This window comes from Odocoileus virginianus, chromosome 16 (assembly GCF_023699985.2).
Source record: "Odocoileus virginianus isolate 20LAN1187 ecotype Illinois chromosome 16, Ovbor_1.2, whole genome shotgun sequence".
Lineage (NCBI taxonomy): Eukaryota > Metazoa > Chordata > Mammalia > Artiodactyla > Cervidae > Odocoileus > Odocoileus virginianus.
Window position 1 is genome coordinate 49,764,928 of NC_069689.1, and position 23,725 is coordinate 49,788,652.

The 23,725-nt window shown below is 40.0% G+C and overlaps 1 protein-coding gene across 3 annotated transcripts in view; it reads right to left on the bottom strand.

The window, feature by feature from the left end:
• Window positions 1-23,725, bottom strand: part of MCTP2 (multiple C2 and transmembrane domain containing 2) — a 260,480-nt gene that overhangs the window by 135,849 nt on the left and 100,906 nt on the right. For 2 of the 3 annotated variants that reach the window (XM_070478182.1, XM_070478183.1), the window contains exons 5-9: window positions 20,808-20,950; window positions 19,969-20,045; window positions 19,343-19,454; window positions 15,202-15,237; window positions 619-783 (exon numbers count right to left, since the gene is read on the bottom strand). In XM_070478182.1, the coding sequence (XP_070334283.1) occupies window positions 619-783; window positions 15,202-15,237; window positions 19,343-19,454; window positions 19,969-20,045; window positions 20,808-20,950 (533 nt within the window). Of the gene's footprint in view, window positions 1-618; window positions 784-15,201; window positions 15,238-19,342; window positions 19,455-19,968; window positions 20,046-20,807; window positions 20,951-23,725 lie in introns of those variants that run through there. The other variant, XM_070478184.1, reaches the window with a different exon arrangement.

Below are 23,725 nucleotides of genomic sequence, written 5' to 3' on the forward strand. Positions count from 1 at the left end.
GAATTTGGATCAGTGGAATAAGATGATTGATTTTTAAAGACGGCTAAGAAAAAAAACTATTACTTTTGTTCAAAACAAATCATTTTTAATACATTTAGATAGCTTAAAAAAAAAAAAAACCAGAGCAAGCAAACAGCAGTGTTAGATGTCTATTTTTGGTGTTCGTATCAACAAGGTAGAGAAAGCCAGGAGTGTGTAATTTTGAAAATACATTTAGTTAGTTTAACTCAAGTATTTTAATTCAAATATAACATATTACACTATTTTATTTTTGTAGGATTTTTGAAAACATTTAGTAATCCTTTTCAGCACAATCTCTGAAACACAGTTGTTTATTTTCAAAATGAAAATAAGCCATGCATTCAAATCTATTGTTTAATAAGCTTTCTCTAGCTCCAGTGACTATATTAAAATAAATGACATTAAGCAATCAAATGCCCATATTAACAGACAGCATCTGTACATTTATTTTGTTTTCTGGGGTGCTCCTAATCTACACAGGAGAGTTAAAAATAAATTCTATTCTTGCAAAGTTTAGCAGGGGAAAAACATACATTTTTTTTCCCATTGTTTTCATCTTAAAGACACTGTTCTCCTTAAGGAATTGACAGAACTTACCTTACTTTTATACCTCTGATCTCCCAGTTTTAACTGGACAAACATCTCTGCCACGCTTCCGCCTGAGACATTCCTTCCTTCCAACAAAGTTATACTTATAATCCCGTTCCAGAGTTGGTTCTTTTTCAAGGACTCTGAGAGCCGGAGGTTGCGTATCAAAGAGGACTAAAGCAAAGAAATAAAGATGACATATAAACTTGCTGATAATTCTTGAGTGTGACTTTGGTGATCAGAGGGGGTGGTCCAGCTTTCAATATTCATGAGAAACAGCACTCCCTGCCTAAGTGACTGCGTTAATATTCTTCACTGGTTCTGTAAACCTGCAGTCACAGTTACGTGACTTCCTTCTCAAGCACTGGACTCGGAGCCTCCAGTGAAGGACGGATTCAAACAACATTTGCACCTGGCACTGGCCTTCACGACCACCCACAAGTGCTCTTTGGCAGAATCTTCCAAATGGGCCTCTGGCTACTCTGAAGTAGGAAGGGAAGAAAGGCATTCTGGGAAACAGAGATATAAGAACCAGGCACTGCTCTGCAGGGAAACAAACCACCTCTGGGAATTTCGAAATTACGGCTTTGAGTTTATCCCTCACACTTGAATCTGTCCCCACCTCCCTTTATTTCTTGCCATGCTCAGTCACTAAGTTGTGTCCAACTCTTTTGCTGGCCCATGGGCCTCTTTGTCCATGGGATTTCCCAAGCAAGAAAACTGGAGTGGGGTGCCATTTCCTCCTCCAGGGAATCTTCCCGACCTAGGGGTCGAACCTGAGTCTCCTGTATCTCCTGCATTGCAGGAAGACTCTTTACTGCTGAGCCTTATCCCTTAGGGGACAACAAAAAAGCCTAATAATACTGCAAGATTCACAGGTCGAGATACAGCCTATAATCGGCTTGAGAGCCAAATGAGCTCTGCAGATCTGGTGGGAGGGGAAAGTTGAATAACAAATACAGACTAGGGCCTGGGACCCAGTAAGTGTTCAGTAACTGTTATCTTCTTTTTTTTTCCTTTTCTATATCACACACAGCTTAAACAGAATATAGAAGAAGGCAAATATCCCCTATAATTAAATCATAAAGAGGGCAAGCACACTTTATTTTTAATTTCCATTATGTAACTCTTCAAAAACACACACACACACACACACACACACACACACAGAGCCGCGCAACAAACCTCCATGTGCTCATTTTGTCAATCTTATCACATCTTTCCCTGCTTCACTAACGTTTTCTCTGGCTGAAATATCTGAAAGCAAAATACTTATCTGTTTTTACATAAGCACCATGCCATGATCACACTCCACGCAAGTAACGTCTATTCCTCTAATATCGTTAAATACCCTGAAGGTCTGGACAGTGTCGTTTTATGGTGAGTTTGTTTGAGTGAGAGTCCCTGACACGATCCACAGGCTGTGTTCAGTTGGCAGAATTCATCCACATTCTCCATTCAGTAAGTGACTGCCATGAGGGTGGATGGCTTAATTTGAAGGAGAAATAAATGGGCTGAAGAATGTAGACAGTGTCGAGCATCACGGTAGAGCAATGAATTTCTATCACTATATATTCATTCCTGTCATCTGCTCACTCTATCTTTGAGATCATTTAGGTATCAATTTTCTTGGACACCAGTTACTCACAATTCATCACAATGAATGGTATGTAAGTGCCGGGTTAATTACATGCCAGCTTATCTCATCCAACACACGTCACTCCACCCCTCTTAATAAGTGATGCAATAATGCCGAGCATTTGGATCATTTTGTGATTTCCTTAAACAAAAATATTTTACAGAAATATATACTCCAAATTTCATATCTTGGTTGCTTTTCTCTGGAAACTGGAATTCACACACACACACACACACACACACACACAGAGTTCTGAAGGTGCAGAAACAGAACAGGAAAGGGAGACGGTAAAATAATTTGTTTAAAAAAGAAAAAACCCTCTCCTCTTGAAAACAGGAACAATTCTTTCTCTAACTTCTATCTGAAGCGGGGTTATACAAAGAATACATTCAATCATGAAAATCTATTAAATAAAGTTAAGTAACTTTGTATTTGTTAAAAACAATGCATACCATCAGAATGTATAGACAGGTGCATATAAAAATACATATGTAGATGTGTTTATATTCTATGTGTGTGCATATAGATACATTTAAAACATTCTCTAGCTTACTAAGCACACAGGCTGAAAACTTCCATCTTTAAAAAGAAAATGAGAATTTGATTCATACATCCTGCTGCACTTTCTTTTTTTATGTTTCTTCTTCTTAAAGTTTGACTTGCCAGCCAATAAGCTGAAGCATGACCTGTCCCAGGGCCATGCTTCAAAGTTCCGACAGATATATTCCTCCCTAAACACTGCAACTATTTCAAAATCCTTTTTATAAAGAAGGGAGTAATGTCCACAAGGGATCAAAGGGCATCCTACAGTCTGGCAATTGCCTAAGAAAAATGGCAGTGTTTCCATGAAATATGCCCTAAAATAATTTTGTGGCTTGGTATGTCCTAATTTCAAATTGGATGTTTATCTTGGAAAGGCTTCTATCTAACTTGTCCATAAAACAGCCCCACTTAGCTCTATGAGCTCTGTGAAAATGGAATCCAAAGCTGGTTATTAACGGGACTCAGAGATAGGTTCCATATGGCGGAACAGCATGGGAGGGCAAGGCAAAGGCCTACACCAGACCCGGCTTGGCTGGAGCTCCTGATCAATCCAGGGACACTCGTTGCATTACACTCTAACATCTGGATTATTGCTTGTAATGTCCCTGGGAAATATCCACTTTCCATCAAAGCCTTTATCTATCTCAGTCGGACTTTGAACATTTCAGCATTTAACGCAGTCATGTTTGATGTGATGGACTCGCTCTTTGTCGTCCAAGATTTTTTTTTCTCTTGCTAAAGGAGGGGTAAGAAAAGAGAAGTATTTATTGCACAGTTCACAGATAGAAAAGGACACAGGACCGTTATTCTACCTATTTTACCCTAAATATTTCTGCAAAGCCCTCTACAAGGTTATGTCCAAAAAACTGTTTCATGTGCAAGCGATGCAGTCTAGGATGTGAGCATGAGCTTTAAACACATTTCTTAATCCCTTTCGCCTTTCTCTTCCACTCTTGAGACTTGTGATGAGGTTTAAGAGGGAGGGTCTGGGGTGGGGAGCAGCACCTGGGCCATCCCGTCTGTGCTCGGATGCAGAGCTGAGCTCTCCGGAACTTTTGCATTCCTCAAACACCCCCATTCTCCCCACCATAAATCGACTCCTCTGCACTCACTCTGTTAGCTCAATAGCTCAAGTTTTCATGTCTGTGCCCAAGCCCTGTAAGTGAAATTTGTCATCTTAATGCAGCCTGGAATGTGAAAGGAGAGAAGGAAATGACCCATCAAAGGGAGAAGCCCACCCCACCTAAGCTGAAACAAACACCGGGAGATAGCGCAAAGCTTCTGGGTCCTGACCCTAATTTCTCAGCAGACATAATGGATAAAATACAGCCCAGCAGGGTTTTGCTATTTTTCTCCTTCCTCCCAGAGGATCAGAACCTTTTACTATTTCTACGTGGATTCATTCATAGGCTCTCTTCCTTGGCCCCTACCCCTGCCTAATCTACTCCCAGAAAGGGTGACTTTTTCCTGACACGTGCAACTTAGTTATGACTAAGGGAAAACAAGTTAGGATATTTAACTTAGAAACATTCTAACTTTCATAAAAAATTAAACAGATTCCCAAACATTCATTTACTCCCAGGTCATGAGAATTTCACAGGAAGGCAAAGAAGAAAGGGAGAGAGACAGAAGATACAGGCTGTGGGGCTTTTCTGCTCACTTCCAGCAGGTGGAGAATTCTCAGGAGTTTCTGATCTAGGAATATACTCTCAGAACAGTGGACGGAACTCCCCTGGTGGCCCAGTGGTTAAGAATCCACCTGTCACTGCAGGGGATGGGGGTTCCATTCCTGGTCTGGGGAGACGCCACATGCTGTGGGGCAACCAAGCCCACGTGCTACAGCTACTGATGACTGCTCACCCTCGAGCCGTGCCCCAAAAGGAGAGAAGCTACTGCAATGAGAAGGCCATGAACCCCAACTAGAGAGGAGCCTCTGGTCATCACAGCTAGAGAAAGCCCATGTGTAGCAACGACAACCAAGCAGAGCCCCAAAGAAAGAAACAGTGAATAGATTTTCCTTCCTGGGACATAAAAGAAAAAGGATTACAGATTGGCAAATATACTTATTGGAGAATTCTGGCCAAGCAGCATGCTGTGAAGATGGCAAAGTGGATTCCAGGACCACAACTACTCAGCGTGGTTCCAAAGGAAACCCAAGGATGGTGGATGTAACAGCTTGATGTCTCTTGTCCATCCCAAGCCAGGAAGAACAGCAGAAAAGTCAGGTATAAAGAAGGATCCTGGCAGGGAGGCACAGAGTCCAGGAGCTGGGGAAACACCTACAGTCATCAAAAGCAATGTGATAGTCAGTGATTGTTGTTGTTTAGTCATTAAGTCAAGTCCAACTCTTTGCAATCCTATGGACTGTAGCCCACCAGTCTCCTCTGTCAATGGGATTTTCCAGGCAAGAATACTGGAGTGGGTAGCCATTTCTTTCTCTAGTGATGCCACCATTGATAATTAACTATGCCAACCAATACCACTGGGTAACAATTCAAAGCATTCCCGTGGGTGGCAAAAAATACCAAAACATATGATTATCTCAATAGATGCAGAAAAAGCCTTTGACAAAATTCAACATCCATTTATGATTAAAACTCTCCAGAAAGCAGGCATAGAAGGAAACATACCTCAACATAATAAAAGCTATATATGACAAACCCACAGCAAGCATTACCCTCAATGGTGAAAAATTGGAAGCATTTCCCCTCAAATCAAGAACAAGACAAGGGTGCCCACTCTCATCACTACTATTCAACATAATTTTGGAAGTTTTGGCCACAGCAATCAGAGTAAAAAAAGAAATAAAAGGAATCCAGATAGGAAAAGAAGAGGTGAAACTCTCGCTGTTTCCAGATGACATAATCCTCTACATAGAAAACCCTAAAGACTCTACCAGAAAATTACTAGAGCTAATCAACAAATAGAGTAAAGTTGCAGGATAATTAATTAACACACAGAAATCCCTTGCATTCCTATACACTAACAATGAGAAAACAGAAAGAGAAATAAAGGAAACAATACCATTCACCATTGCAACAAAAAGAATAAAATACTTAGGAGTATATCTACCTAAAGAAACAAAAGACCTATACATAGAAAACTATAAAACACTGATGAAAGAAATCAAAGAGGACACAAACAGATGGAGAAATATACCGTGTTCATGGATTGGAAGAATCAATATTGTCAAAATGACTATACTACCCAAAGCAATCTATAGATTCAATGCAATCCCTATCAAGCTACCAATGGTATTCCTCACAGAACCAGAACAAATAATTTCACAATTGGTATGGAAATACTAAAAACCTCAAATAGCAAAAGTAACCTTGAGAAAGAAGAATGGAACTGAAGGAATCAAGCTGCCTGACTTCAGACTATACTACAAAGCCACAGTCATCAAGACAGTATGGTACTGGCACAAAGACAGAAATATAGATCAATGGGACAGAACAGAAAGCCCAGAGATAAATCCACAAACCTATGGACACCTTATCTTCGACAAAGGAGGCAACAATATACAAAGAAAAAAGACAACCTCTTTAACAAGTGGTGCTGGGAAAACTGGTCAACCACTTGTAAAAGAATGAAACTAGAACACTCTCTAACACCATACACAAAAATAAACTCAAAATGGATTAAAGATCTAAATGTAAAACCAGAAACTATAAAACTCCTAGAGGAGAACATAGGCAAAACACTCTCTGACATAAATCACAGCAGGATCCTCTACGACCCACCTCCCAGAATATTGGAAATAAAAGCAAAAATAAACAAATGGGACCTAATTAAACTGAAAAGCTTTTGCACAACAAAGGAAACTATAAGCAAGGTGAAAAGACAGCCCTCAGATTGGGAGAAAATAATAGCAAACGAAGCAACAGACAAAGGATTAATCTCAAAATATAATTAATTAATCTCAAAAATATACAAGCAACTCCTGCAGCTCAACTCCAGAAAAATAAATGACTCAATCAAAAAATGGGCCAAAGAACTAAACAGACATTTCTCCAAAGAAGACATACAGATGGCTAACAAACACATGAAAAGATGCTCAACATCACTCATTATCAGAGAAAAGCAAATCAAAACCACAATGAGGTACCATTACACACCAGTCAGGAGAGCTGCTATCCAAAAGTCTACAAGCAATAAATGCTGGAGAGGGTGTGGAGAAAAGGGAATCCTCTTACACTGTTGGTGGGAATGCAAACTAGTACAGTCACTATGGAGAACAGTGTGGAGATTTCTTAAAAAAACTGGAAATAGAACTGCCATATGACCCAGCAATCCCACTTCTGGGCATACACACCAAGGAAACCAGATTTGAAAGAGACACGTGCACCCCAATGTTCATCACAGCACTGTTTATAATAGCCAGGACATGGAAGCAACCTAGATGCCCATCAGCAGACGAATGGATAAGGAAGCTGTGGTACATACACACCATGGAATATTCCTCAGCCATTAAAAAGAATTCATTTGAATCAGTTCTAATGAGATGGATGAAACTGGAGCCCATTATACAGAGTGAAGTAAGCCAGAAAGATAAAGACCAATACAGTATACTAATACATATATATGGAATTTAGAAAGATGGTAACGATAACCCTATATGCAAAACAGAAAAAGAGACTCAGATGTACAGAACAGACTTTTGGACTCTGTGGGAGAAGGCGAGGGTGGGATGTTTCAAGAGAACAGCATCGAAACATGTATATTATCTAGGGTGAAACAGATCATCAGCTCAGGTTGGATGCATGAGACAAGTGCTCAGGCCTGGTACACTGGGAAGACCCAGAGGGATGGAATGGAGAGAGGTGGCAGGGAGGATAGGGATGGGGAACACATGTAAATCCATGGCTGATTCATGTCAATGTATGACAAAAACCACTACAATATTGTAAAGTAATTAGCCTCCAACTAATAAAAATAAATGGAAAAAAAAAATCTGTTAGTTAAAAAAAAATACCAAAACATTTTTTAAAATTAAAATTAAAAATAGGGGCACTGTAAAGATGTTTTTACAAGGTTTTTCCAGTAGTTCTACCTTACTGGCACCAATTACTGTATGGGTACTTTTTAGATCATCTCAGTGATGGAAATTTAAAATATGTATTCCCATGTTGCCAATACATCTTATTCTGATTCTCACTAATTATCTTTCCCTGAGTCATTGTGAGGAAGTAGGGAGTCAATGGAAATAAATGCATAAACAAAAATGAAGTAACTTTGTAAGCAAATTGAAGAGTAAAGCAAGATCCCAACTATATTGTCAACGCTTAGAAAAATGAAGGGAGAAGACACAGTCTATAAAAGGTTTCCATGAAATATTCCTTTCAAGCTTTTTCAACAAGTTAAAACTACTGTTCATTGTCAACAGCTTTTATAGCATGACATGAGAAGATCCACACCCTCATGCAACAGGCTTCCAGAAAGCTCCTACTTGGCAGTTCCTTATATCATCTGAAGAGAACCCTGGAGGCATAAATTCTCCTAGAACGACACACACATTTTTGCATGGGATATAAAACAAGCCTTTAAATTTCCCACAGAGGCATGGGCATGGAAGATGAGACATATTTATAGATGAAAACTATATCATAGTTCCAAGGATATGAATAATCTGTGTGTGCAAAGATATTAAAGGATTACATTATTTTTTTTAATTAAGAGGGAATATCCTCACTCAATATTTGAACTTAAAAATTAGATTGTGAGAAGATTTTTTAAAAATTGATAAAGTCTATAAATACCCAATGACCCTCAGGGTCTGGACCCAGGGGGAAAAAAAATGAAGGCCATGTGAGTGAGTAAATAAGATTTCCCTTTTTGCCCTGACCTCTAGGAAGCTTAAAATGCAGGGTTCATCTGCAATAATAATCATCAACTAGTACTTCTTTTATTTTTTTATCTTTTCATTTTACATTGGAATATAGCCAATTAACAAGGTTGTGATGGTTTCAGGTGGGCAGCGAAGGGACTCAGCTATACATATACATGTGTCCATTCTCTCCTAAACGCCCGTCCCGTCCAGGCTGCCACTTAAGAGTGAGCAGAGTTCCCGGTGCTCTAGAGCAGGCCTTTGTTATTTCTTGATCTGCAGGCCTTAACTCCGATAGTCCATATTTCTATGGCTCTCCTTCACTTAAAATAGGTCAAGGGCACCCCTAAGTGGGACTAGCACTAGGGCGAGGCGAGTGAGGCATTCAGGATGAACCGTGTAAGGAGGTGGTCATGCCCAGGCTTCTGTGAGGGCAGGGCTGGCCCCACGGCCTTCTCACGCTTCACCCCAGGCACCGTGCCTGCCTCCCTCTAACCCCAGGAATCTAAGATCCTGCAGGCTCCTTGCAGTTCTATAGGGCCTGCCCCTCTGACATCCCTGGCTTCACCTCCTGTTTTCCCAGCATCCCACGCCACGCCCTAGTCCATGCCAGTGGTTCCCAAACATAAATATGTTTCCGGGTCACCCGGAAAGCTCACAATAGGCTTCTGGGTCCCGTTTCCAGAGTTTCTGATCTGAGAGGCCTGAGATGGAGGCCCAGAAATATCTGCATTCAAATGATTTCCAGGTGGTGCTGACGCTGCTGGTTGAGAGAGCTCAACTTTGGAACTGACACAGAGTCTGGAGCGCTTGCCACACACACTATTTTGTGACCGTCATGTCTCAATGCACTTCCACCTCCTTCTCATTTGGTGAGATTCACTCCTGTCTCCTTTCTCTGAAAAATGGATCTCAGTTCTCCAGTCTTCAACCCACCCCACCCACCTGCAAGGTCAAGATAAGGGTCTAGTCTCTGAATACCCCACCTCTCCACTCTCATCTCTCCTAATCAGTTCAGTTCAGTCACTCAGTCGTGTCCTTCTCCTTCCGACCCCGTGGACTGCAGCATGCCAGGCCTCCCTGTCCATCACCAACTCCCAGAGCTTGCTCAAACTCATGTCCATCAAGTCGGTGATGCCATCCAACCATCTCATCCTCTGTCATCCTCTTCTCCTCCTGCCCTCAATCTTTCCCAGCATCAAGGTCTTTACTAATGAGTCAACTCTTCACATCAGGTGACCAAAGCAAAGTATTGGAGTTTTAGCTTCAGCATCAGTCCTTCCAATGAACACCTAGGACTGATCTCCTTTAGGATGGACTGGTTGGATCTCCTTGCAGTTCAAGAGACCCTCAAGAGTCTTCTCCAACACCACAGTTCAAAAGCATCAATTCTTCAGCTCTCAGCTTTCTTTATGGTCCAACTCTCACATCCATACATGACTACTGGAAAAACCATAGCCTTGACTAGATGGACCTTTGTGGGCAAAGTAATGTCTTTGCTTTTTAATATGCTGTCTAGGTTGGTCATAGCTTTTCTTCCAAGGAGTAAGCGTCTTTTAATCTCATGGCTGCAGCCACCATCTGCAGTGATTTTGGAGCCCCCCAAGATAAAGTCTGTCACTGTTTCCATTGTTCCATCTCTCCTAATATCTCACCAGTTATGGTGTCTAAGTCTTACTCATCTCTGAGGTCTCAGGACAGTATTCCTGCCCATATAGTATGTGCTCAATGAGAGGTTTTTGGCCAAAAGTGATTCTAATGTCACCGATATGACAGATTTGTGAAAACTGGCTCTATTCTTCTGGGCTGGAGATACACAAGGTTTGAGAATTCTAATAGATTCATGGCCTTAGCTGCACACGACTGAGGCCCCCAGCAATGAGGAAGACCTCTAGAAACTATTCTGTCTAGGATAATACTGCCCTAGACTTCATAACAATGCAGCAGAAACATCGAGGTTACAATATTCAGCAGTGTTACTTCTAGATGGAGAGGGAGATAATAAGTAGGTAGAAAAGGGGTAGATAGGCATATAGATAGACAAAAAAATTAGGTAGATATATACAGGTAGGAAGATAGAAATAAACAGATATATGAATATATGTGACTGTTTGGGATATACCATCCTCCAATCCTTTAAATTTAGCCAAGAAAACAAAACAGTAAAAGGTGATACTATGGATAGGCATTTGAGTCCAGTGAATAGTGTGTGAAAATGAGAAACAGCAGAACAAAAAGCACTCTATTAACTGGGGAAGTGGTCTAGGCACGATACTCTCATCTTGGTTCTACAAATAGACCACACTTCTTGCAAAGAGTTTTGCTTGTACTACTTCCAGGACCAATAGTGTAATAAAGGTGAAATTGGTGAAATAACTCATTTCACCAATAGTGAAATGAGTTCAAGGAGAGAAAGAGGTGCAGTGACAGAGGGCATTTACCTCTAAGGTGGAAAAGAGGCATTCCTTCCACTTTAAGCAGCTTCTTCTCAACTCAAAACTATACGACAGACAAAACAACCATCAGAACTTCCTTCTGGTTCTCACCTGGGCTCTGCTCATCAAGGACATCATGACAGACAGACAGACGGACAAGACAGATAGGCAGGCAGACTGAACAACCTTCTCTCCAAATTCTTTGACTGTCCTCTTTCAATTTAAGTTTCCCCAACTTTGCCGGTGGCTTAGACAGCCAAAAATCTGTCTGTAAATGAAGGAGACCTGGGTTCGATCCCTGGGTTGGGAAGATCTCCTGGAGAAGGGAAGGGCTACACACTCCAGTATTCTTGCCTGGAGAATCCCCATGGACAGAGAAGCCTGGCGGGCTACAGTCCCTGAGGTCACAAAAGAGTCGGACACGTCTGAGTGACTGAGAATACAATATAATCAATATAATATAACACAAGATAATACAATGCTGAGACACCAAATACAACACATGAAGAAAAGCTAAGGTTACAGATAGCAGGAAGTGGCCAGCACTTTTTGGCTGGGGGTGGGGGATGGGGTGGAGGGGTGGTGCAATTTTCTGTCAAGTTCCAGGTAGTAAGAATTAAGCTCAGTCCCAAGTACTCTGCTCGGCCCTGCCCACCAGCGGCAGTGCACACACCGCTGAGCACAGCGACATTCCCACCAAACTGTATTTGCAGAAGCAGATACAGGGCTGGATTTTGCTCTCAGGCTGCAGTTCAGTGACCCCTGGGCTAGAGAGATAAAGAGTAAATGCTCGGGTCAGGGGTACCTGGGAGAAGCAGAAACCACAGCAGGGCTGGCTAGTGGAAGGGACAAAGACAGACACTATGTGAATCAGAGAAAGGGGAGAAAGACCCTGACTTCTCCCTCGTCCCACCCTGCAGCATCCTGCCCCTCCCTCTCAGCCAGTCAGAGGCCACCTGACAGAAGGACAGAGAAAATGCATACTGCAGTGATCAGTCTCCGTGATAATGCAGGAACCCTGCTAAACGAACATGAAGCCAAACACACCAAAAAGTGAAACCACTAATCAACTAATTTCATACCGAAAAAAATGTTGCCCTATACAAGGATGTCTTTTACCTTAAATGGCTGTCATATAACTGCATAAAACAATAGGTCAAAAGAGGAGCCATATGACAGTAAAAACTTATCTCGGTGCAAATTATCTAAAATAAAGAAAACCCATAACTCAAAGGGCACGTGGTCATCCATAACACTGTCCCAAATGAAAGGGGGGTGTGTAGAGTTGGAGGTTTTCTGAATACATCAGTGACCTGCCAATTCCATTTTTATCATCGTGTTTCTATCCCATTAGACTATTTGACATGAGAGAACTGCTGTTAATTTTCTAGCTCTTTAACTGTGATATACATTAGAGAGGAGGAAGGCATGGAAATAGATCTATTCACAGAAAAGATTATGCAAGGGAAACATCTGAAAAGAAGCAGTTCTCTGATTCAGGCTCTTTTAGATCAGATTTTCAGTTCTCTTTAAAATGCTCGCTTGAAGGTAAACAAAGGCTTTTGCATGAAAGCTAAACGTACTTTCATAGGCAATCTCTATGTATTCACTGTATTAAAACCAAGGTCAGTAACAAAACCAAGGAAATGGGGTATTCCTTGGTATTCCAGTGGGTAGGACTTTCTGCTTTCAGGGCTGAGGACACACGTTCAATCCCTGGTCGGAGAACTATGCCCCATAAGCCACATGCTGCAGCCAAAAAATATATATACATATATTCAAGGAAACGCTTTAGAAGACAGTCCACAAAGACTGCCACTCTGGGTGATACAAAATTATACACAAGACTGCCACTCTGGGTAATGCAAAATTATCAACTTATGAGCTTAAGAAGCAATTATTTAAATAAAGTTATTATAAGAGTAGGATTGAGGTGAAAGAGTCAATGACATTTTATAGGTAATATATCACTTAGAACTAGCAAAATTTTATATACTCAGATTAAGTAATCTTCTTTATGTTAAATTTCTGCTTTCTAATTTTTAAATGGAAATCCTAAAAACGCAGTTTATAGTTTAAAACTACCAAGAGAGACTTATCAGGGTATTTTAACTACTTTTACAGAGAGTTAATCACAGACTATAGATTTTCCCTGTGACTCACTTTTATGAGCTAAATTAGAAGTTATCTCACTTTCCCCTCTATAACTGCAGACTCTAAGTAGCAAAAAGTCACCCTAACAATTGAAATTCTGCACCAATACATAAATTGCATCTCTCATACATGATCATAAGTAGCTTTCAATGACCTCTATTCATCAATGGTTTATGAAACACTGTACTAGGTGCAGGCATTTATTAAGTCTCTGAGCCCAGTGCCCTGAAATCAAAATCCGAGAAACTACAACGAGAGGGAAAAAAGACAACAGCTCGGTGGTAAGACACAACTCCGCAGTACAGATATAAATACTGCTCTCCAGGATCCTGTGTTCCTTTCATATTTTTGATATCTTTATCCTGGCCGTCAACATTTTTTCTCCCCTCTTCATTCCTTGGGCCATTCTTCCTAACCTCTCCTGTCCTCCCTAGACTCCAATATTCCCCAAGCTCACAATTTTTCTTTCGAGCCTTTATGTTCTTCCACAAACTGCCAGCGCTCGTCCACAGGCCGGAGCTCCCTAACTAAAGATGGTTATTGATGTACAGTACCAGTGCTTTAGTGCAGCAGCAGAATCAATAAACGAGAAAATACTGCTTTGTCAGGCTTCGCCGGAGCATGCTGGGAAACTTTACTGCTCTGGATGGCTACAGCAAGCTTAATACGCGAGAGGGAGAGCCAGCTCCCTTCTGCGGAGAGAATGATGTTCTCCTACCCTCTAGTGACTATAAAGGAGTAAGACAAAAGTTGGAGGGATTTCTGAGACAGCTTCACATGATTATTTACTGCCTCTTAATTTTATTTCTAAAAAGAAGCAGAGTTCTGAAAACCCAGTGAACAATTAAAACAAAGCTAAATTAAAAAAAAAAAAGCAAAAAGCTTAGCCTGGTTATTTTTAAAGGGCTCCCAAAATGCAAAGGATATACATTTTAGGAAGAGTCAGAACTTTGATTCCTCTGGATTTTAAAAAGCAAGGCTTAGAAAGTTTGCCTTCCTAAATGACTAGTCAGGTTACAAATCTCTCTCTCTCACACATACACATGCTCTTATAATGCACAAAATCTTTGTTTCAATCTCCTTATTTTACAGCGAAGTAAACAACTACAGGTTAGAAATGAGAACTGGTATACATCTGTGTACAGGTGTGTGTGTATAAATAAATGCATATACAGAGCTTGCCCATGCAAGCACACAGACCCATCATGGGCACCTCCATCTTGATTATTCCTCTTCTGAAAGCAGTAGAGCTGCCAAAGTAAGTTACACAGAGGTTTTTTTAATTTGTTTACATTTAGTGAATTTTGACATTTAGTCACTTCAGTGACAACGTATTACCTTCAGAACCTGATGAATTGATAACACATCCCTACCTTAAATTGCATAGAACTATTTTTCATGGAGAAATCTTTAAAGAAACAAAGAAACACTTACAAAAATAAACAAATAAATGGTAAAATAGAAATAGTATAAAAAAGATTTATAAAATATACCACATATTCCTCTCAATCTTTTCATTGCCCTTATAGCACCAAAATTAGCTTCTACCTAATGGTAAGTAACTTTCTAAAGGACTAAGTCTAATGCACTGCAGCTACAAATAATTCAAGCTTAATGAAGTGCAACATTCTTTTTTTTTTAATTTATTTATTTAATTGGAGGCTAATTACTCTACAATATTGCAGTGGTTTTTGCCATACATTGATATGAATCAGCCATGGGTATACATGTGTCCCCCATCTTGAAGTGTAACATTCTAACATGGCTGGCACATATAAAAGTTCACCTCTAAAACAAGCGTAAGTTCTAACATCTGGCTATGCTGTTATTAAATGAAATTTAAAAGAGAGTATGTTTCCTTTTTATTCATATCAGCAGTCAGAGGGGATAAAAGCCTTTACATGGAAAGGTTGGATAGTATCAGTCATGTCTACATTTGTCTTTGCTACAAAGATGAACCACATGATGAAAAGAAAGAAAACAGCTATATTTACCTTACTGGCACTTAACCGCTTCCGATTCGACCAACGCTAAGGATTACGTCCATTGGATGGTGAAAACAGCAAAATAAAAGAGAGAAACGCAGCTGTTAACAACATGATCGTGTTATTATGCTAGTTAGATGGCGCAGACTGCATTCAAACCACTGACACCCACATTCTGAGGTTAGAGAAAACACACAGAACAAGAAGAGCTAGAAACCTAGGAAAATCACATTTCCATGGCTGTGTTACACCATTTTCTCACAGAATTCAAAAACGAAAAAAGAAGGACACATAACACTACTCAGTCCTTACAAGATACATTTATGTTTTTATTTACCTGAAAACACTATAATTTTACCTCTAAAAGCAAAGTGGAAAGGCAGATTTCTCCTACCTGAAATACTCAGAGTGCATTATGAAAATGTTTAAGAAGTTCATGGACAAAGTCAGTTCATGTTTAAGTTTCTGTAGTCTTAGATACAGGAAAAAAAAAAATCATTCCATTTCCCTCTGCTGAGTAAATCTCAATATTCAAAATAATAGGAAAAACAATGGGAGTCATTCCTGCACAGTTAAGAAAAACAAGCTAACGCAGCAGTCGGGAGGGAAGGAAAAAAGTATTCTGGACAGCCGGTAACCTCACCATTGTTCTCTTTTTGATCTTTCATTTGTTGAGCTAAGGCTGCTGAATTTTGTCCATAATTAAAGTTCTCTCCTAACAAAATCCCTCATTACCCCTGTCACCGTCCAGTACTGCAAAGCTCTATTCTGGCTGGTTAACCAGCTAACTGGATAAATTTGGCAGATTATAACTCAATTATGCATCTAATTGAGCAGCTCATAGTAACTATTATGATTAAGGAAAAAAAAATACCTTTAGGCAAATAACCTATCTGCTTTGTCAATACACCTCCCCAATATATTACAAACCAGAAGACAAATCATCTCTGGGGGAAGTTCACTTATATTCCAAGGACCAACACCTAGAAATGTTGGTACAGAAATATCTTGAAAATATTCTTCAGTAAAAACACTGCCTCTGGAGACACTGTGAGCTCAGCCACTCGGCATGTGACCCAGAGTTATAGACACTCCAAGCTGGGTGTTAAAATCAGTTCTTTTTGTATTTTCCCAACATATGGACAAATATTTTCACCCAGAACAAGCACTAAAATTAATCACTGTCTTGTAAATACACACGGCTATTTCTAAACAGTCTTTTGAAATATAATTCATTTGATTTTTATATCCCCAAAGACTAAAAAATAGATAAGAAAATTAATGGAAAATGAGTACCACTGTTTGCTCACTATAATACTAACACTACCTTATATCAAGTGTCTGCTCCATGCTAAGCACTATTTTTGGTCATCGTGATCTTCACAAACCTATAAAATAGATTTTTTTTTAATCCCTATTTCACACATGAGGAATTTGTAGCTGTGAGAGGTTAAGCAATTCTGTGAATCTGACCTGATCACTTAACTTCTCAAAACTAAAAATAGTGGAGTTGGGATTCAAACCCAGGCAGTCTGATGACAGAGCCCATAATTGTAACTATAATCCAATTTTGTCAAAAAAAAGAGACAGAAGGCAGGTTCGTCAGCGCTCCAGCCAGGGTCTTACCTTCTAACTGCACCATGCCCATACGCCCTGGCCCTGAGGGTCAATTCACAGATATTTTGCACATTTTAAGGTTTTTATCAGCTTGACTCTAAAACAACAAACACTGCCTCAATGACCACCAGGTACAGAACTGTGAATTCAAACTGAAATCTCTCCATCAGGTTTTAAATTAAAATGGAAATTTATAAACAAATTATTTCCAAGTAATCCCAGTCTCCCCTGTTAGTTATTCCAATTAAAAAACCCTAATATAATATATCTTTAAATACTAACTTAAACCCAAGGAAAAGAACGAGTGTTTTCTGATATCTACTCTATCCAAAGAGCCCCCGATATTCATGCTAAATTGAATAGCCACACATGACCCAGGATGAATTATTCCCTGCTCAGCTGTACTCTGAACAAGTATATCAATGGGAAAATTACACTACCAATCAGAACAAATAGAACAGGCATTGTTAATTATCATTATTATACTCCATTTTAGTTATATATTCGCTATTTTTCAGTCACTATGTCCAACCCTTTGCAACCCATAGACTACATATATATATATATAAACACACATACATATAGTAATATATACATGCATAATATGTATGTACACATGTATATACATGCATGTACATATACATAAAAGTACACAAACATATAGTAAATATAGTGTGCCTGAGAGCCCCTGCCAAACAAGTAAAGAACAAAGAAAATGAAAAATCATATCAAGTACGTAATGCATACAGCCTGACAAACTTTCAAAAACAGGGGGTGGGGGAGTCAATGGAAAGAAGGACCAAACTGAGTGAGAAGTGTCTCTCTTTCCACTAAATGCTCTGAATAGACAGGCTTTGAGATGTTTTCCAAAAACAAACTCAAGCAGCATTGAGTATTAATTGCTCTGCAACTTGAAATAAACTTTAACTGAAATGGCTCTCTTTAAAAACTCCAAATATTGGCAATATTTCAACATATTTTAAATGCCAGTAGTATTGCTAAATATGATCTGATACACTACAGAAAAATCCACAAGTGGAATAAACAGGCTGCTATTATGTAGCTCTCTTCATGAGGTCATTATCCAAATTTACAAACCCCATTTAAATATGTAAGAAATTTTCAGAATATACCAGCTGGCAACTGGGCAACCATGTGGCAAACACAATGCTCATCTACACGGCATGTCATTTTAACCCGGCATCCAGCTCATGGAAGCAGTCACCTACTGGATGCACGGACACTGAATGCAATGGCAAAGCCATCAAAACTATGAGACGCTAAAGGAAATCCCTCCATCATTAGGTTGTATGGAAAAGTATTTTCAACATCAATGTAAGACATTTTAACATCAAAGTATCAGTGCTATTGAGGCCTCAGGTTTTAACCATGCCACTTCTTCATTAATAAATGGAGATCACTTTCCCAAAGTTATTGTCAAGTAAATGCTCATAAGTAAAGAATTCAAATTAAAAATAACAACTGTGCAGTTGACCCTCTGGCAACTGAAAAGCCACTGTTCAGTTTTTTGTTTTTCTTTTTTAACTCCTTTAAGCTATCTTCAGTAAGTTCACTAGTAAATCACTCATGATTTTCATCAGGAAAATAAATTACAGCCAACAGCAAAGGTGATGTCAAAATGAAGAATACTCTCCACACTGACCCCAGTGACTCAATTCAAGAAGTATTATTGGAGGCCTAATTTAAAAACAGGCTTCAGATTTTCATAACAGATTCTATTAAGTTTAAATTTTAACATATCTTTGTCTTTTTTCAAGTAGCTGTTTTTAATTGGCTTTTAAAATACCTTTCAAATAAATTACAATCAAGGATGCTTTCATTCTCATTTTCATTCTTGGAATTGTAACATACAATACCCAAATATAAAATAAGATTATAGTTTGTATTCAGATATTTGCTCCTAAAAACAGAGTGCTGATCACACTGTCACAAAATCTAATGCTTTTTTCTGATGCTATAGATATCTTTAATAGGTAGTACATTAACTAGAAATTTCCATGTAACAGACCAGAGAATATTAAAATGTGTATCTCCTCAGAAGTACTCTCAATAGAAAATGTGGTAGCTAGGAGAAAAAGTTGAGACGGAAATGATGCATTGATCACCTTAATAATGTATGTACAGCACAATTATTAAATCCTAGAAATTGCTTTTCACAACTGAATAATGCCTAAGTCATCTAGTACTTAAGAAAATGGTAAATGGAAACAGTAACACTATGTAAAAGTGATATTTTGGATGATGTGTTGCAAGTAAACCATAGCAGTGTATATATTTAATAACAGCAATACATTCACATCCCTAGCCAAAACAGAGATCATTCCTTAATGGGTTTTTCTTTCCAGGTTTCCATAAGAAAGGCTGTACATTATCACAGAGAGATAACTTTAAGTCTTTATGCAATTCTTCCCCCTACTCAAATAATGACAAAAATGTCAGTCACCTGGTAACCCAATTATCAAAGAAAAATTTCAATGGAGAATTTTAAAAAGAACAAAAGGATCAGACTCACGTGTCTCTTGAAATCACACTGTTTTACTACTAGGTTCAAATTTAATACAATCACTCCCATGTCATCTTCTAAACTGTTTGGATCTTCCAATTTTAAGATATGCTCAGTCGTTCTAGAAGCAAAACGCAACGAATGACATTAGCATTTATTGGGTTAGTATTTTTTGCCTTAGAATAAATACATCAGGTTCTTATGATAAAAATCTACCTCTAAATAGGCCTAAGACACAAGTTAAAGAGCACAACAAATTTAGTGAAAATAAACCAATTTTTCAGGGTCAAGAAATGCACTGCCTAATTCAACAGATGGTCAACTGATTCTTCTCCCCTACCACCCAAGGAAAATGTAAATACTTGCTTTAATTTTAAGGTAAGTAGGTTAATGAACTTCGATATTAACAAATAGAAGTACAAAATTCACCCCTTTTAAATTATGTTCACACCTTTTAAATTACATTACGGAAGATTTAATGTCAGACCAATATATATTTGGAAGCTAAAAAGCAAAAGTCGTAGAAAATCTCACATTTTAAAGCACTCTTTCATTTATTCAGATTTTTCTCACTTTATTATCTTGAGTTACCTCTAAAATTCACTAATCACAATTAGATGGTAAAATTACAATACCTGTTAAGCTCAAGATCACTCAAAATGACAAATGCAGAACCCATGAAATCAGATGTAGTTAAATCTCGATCATATACCTACAAAGAGAAGGGGGGGCCAGTAATGCATTAATATGGTAAACAAATTGAGTATATCACAGTATAGATAAATGCAACAGACTGGGAATTTTGAGTGCAATCTTCTAGATCTAAGAATAATTTGCACAGTATAGTTAAAGAAGAATTTAGCCAAGCTGGTGAAGAGAACAAAATTATTCAAACCTGTCCATTTTGCTTACTATGGCCAAAATAACAGAAAATACTTCTAAGGCAGTATTCATACGCATTAAGACATTTTTGCACAATGGACCACTCTGTAGTTTAAGTGGTCTCTCATTAAAATTTAGTATTTTCCACTGTGGGCAACTCTGCCAATTAAATAGAAATTTGCGAAATTTTCTACAGCAATCCCATCCTGTGCTCAACTCATGCAGTTTTAACCCAGATGTTAGAGCAATTGATGCTTATAACTGGTAGCTTAAAGCTCTATTAAGTATAAAGTTATTCCTAATGAGGAAGGCTTTAGTACTTGTCACCACTGCATTGGCAGTAATAATTCTTCCACGTTCAGTAAGTTTAAATACAATCAATGGGGATATTATTTTCACTCCGATTGATCTGAGAGTAACATACAGTTTTGAACCAAGGGTATAAAGAATCCCTTCTACACATATTTTTTAACACAGTGCTTAGGAATTATACAAGTATGAATTTGGGGAAGTTGACTTTTAAGAAGGCAAAGATGGCTGAGAGATGAATATTTTTAATAAAAGAGGAGATCTGAACGTCATTTGGGATTACCTTCACACGCAGCTTTTGATCAAGGCTTTGAATTGGCAATACGACTATCTCGTCCCAAACTGGGTTCAAGTTCTTATATATGACTTTACTTTTGTACAGGGTCTTCCCATTCAGCTTAAACTTCACATAGGGATCACTCGTGCCTTTAACAAAAAAGAGAGCAGGACCAGTTTAAAAAATACACGTAGAAACCGTGGAATCTCCATTAATTAAAGATCCTTCCCACAATCCAGACTCAGAGCGTATCGCTGAGCACACCCAGAACAAATGTCTCCCTGCATAGAGACTAAGGGTTGAGAGTGGAGAGAAATGAAACAATCTGGGGAAAGCGCTGATTCTTCCTTGCCTTTTGTGATAGAATATAAATGGGGTCCTTGAACTTTCTCTGTGTGGTTTCATTGTGGGTATGTCATCACTCTCCTACCCACAAAAAATCCAAGACACAAAATCCACCGGCACCAGCCACGGACGTCAGGGGTCCTGGAGAGAAGCCGACCCCGCCCAAGGATGGCCGTGAGTCAGAGAGAAGGGAAAGAAACTTTTCAAACATTTGGCCAGATGGCTGACTCGAGAGAACCCTGTACTTTAGAATACAATCATAATAAATAAATCAATCTCTGGAACCATCGGCTCAAAAGATGGGGCCAGGGGACTCACACTGGAACGGGGGCCGCAGAGATTAAGCTGACAAAGTTGCCATTCTTCGCCACCCCCCGCATCTGCAGCAAAGCAGAGAAGGCTGTTCCCCCCGGCCAGCTGAACGCCCCTCGGCCAGGCCCTCAGCGGGCCCCGGGCTGACACCCTGACCTGCGGCCTCCTCCCGGGGAGCTTTGAAACAGACGCCAAGAGGAATGAATAATGTGCCGCCAGAGCCACTGTGTCCAAAGCAGAAAGAGGGACTGGTGACGGACCCTCCTGCACACTCTCGAGATCAACTGAGGAAAAAAAAAAGCCTGTAAATAAAATACCAGGATTCTGTGCTGTGCATGTGGGTTACACGCGCGCAAGTGTACCACCACACTCAGGGCACAGAGCACTCCCTGGGACATCCTTGCGCACTACCAGTCAATGAATGAGGAAGAAAGGAGGCAAGAATGAATGAATGAATAACCCTTGAGGGCAAAAATGAAGGCCAGCTGATCATGCTACAAAGAGAGGAAGAAAAAACCTCTAATTTGGGGAAGTATGCTGGTATAATTCATTATGAACCAGACTCTGCATAAGTCTGAACTCAGAGCCCAACGGTCTGTTTTGTCCACTGACACATTCCAGGTGTCTTGGACAATGCCCAACAGAGGCCTCCACAGATTTACTGTCGTGAGTTCTTGATATTAAAGTCAAGCTGATAGGGTCTAAAAATATTACATCAAAAATTAATTAGGCTACTCTGTCACAAATATTTCCAACTCCTTATTATCTACCATGAATCATTTCAATCATTTCAATCTTTTTTTTTCCCCCCAGCTCTTTCCGAGGTTTCTGCGGGATGGAAAACTGAACACAAATGCAATCCTTATCCCGAAGATTTTAACTGGCAGTCACGTCACTCGAGGGTAAGATAACACACACTGATTAAAAGTCCTAACAGAGGAACCAAGGTCCCCGAGTGTTAACTCAGCCATTCCAGGATGGCAAGGCTACTAACTTTAAAACAAAGAAATCCAATGACAGACACACACGGATGCATATTCAACTCCCACAGTTTAAGTCTGGCAACAAAGGCGCAGAAACCCAGCAGTCTTTATTTTGCTTTTTTAATTTTTCAATTTGTTTTTTAATTGGAGGAAGGTGGCTTTACAATGATGTGTTGGTTTCTGTCACACAACTCGAAGCAGTCATCACTATATAGACGAGCCTCCCCACCCTCCAGGTCCTCACAGGGAGCAGAGCTGGGCTCCCTGGCCTATACAACAGCCTCCCCCAGCTATCTTTTACACACCATAGTGTCCATATGTCAATGCGACTTTCTCAAGAACCCAGCAGTATTTCTTTCAAACCTGGACACATATGCATGCAGTTCTGAGCAGGAGAGCAAAAACGAAGGCATTCCCAGCCATTCAGTGGCCCAGTCACTGGTGAGGCAGTAATCCCTCCCACCTCCCTCCCTTTCACAGTAAAAGAGAACACCTCTGGCAAGTCAGATTTTAACAATCATTCTGATATATATATAGATAAAAAAGGGGGGGGGGACCTCTAATAAAAAGAGGCCTTTAATTAAATGAAATTGCCACTCTGGGATCAGGCCTTCATGCCTGTCAGCGTGCTCTCAAAATAAACACCTCACAAGCCGGCCTCGGTGGCGTGGCTTTCTCAGCGGCAAAGCACGCTGGGTAATCCCCAGGCATCTTGACAGCTACATAATGTTCAAACTGCTTCACGGGTGAATGGCGGCAGCGCGTGAAAGAAAATATTAATGTCTGGAATTAATAGAAAAAAGAGGACCGGGGTTTACAAAACCAAACAAGGAACCAGGGTGTCGAGTGAGCGCGGAGTTAATTGTTAGGGAAAAACTGAGAAACGCGGGGGTGGGGGCTTGGGGGGCACGCCGTGGTTTTTCTCTCAGCGCCTAAGTGCCTCGCTGTCAGGCAAGTGACATCTTAACTAGGCCGGTTCTGAAAAGGGGTCGCGGCTCAGGAATGCAAGGCCCGGATGATACAAATGGTGAGATGACACCTGAATGGGTGGACTTTAACCTTCCCCCCCCCCCACCACGGGGGCGCTTCGTAAACAATGAGGCCCTCGGGAATAAAGAGGTGCTGTGGAACTTTAGGAGAATGAAACCGGGAGGCCTGAGACGAGGCGTCCACCCCGGGTTACCGCCCGCTCCGCCACGCGGACTCCCCGGGATCACACAGCCTCAGGTTTAGACCTTGCGAGCGTTAAGCATCCGTGGCCGGGTTTTCCCGCTCCCCTGCCCG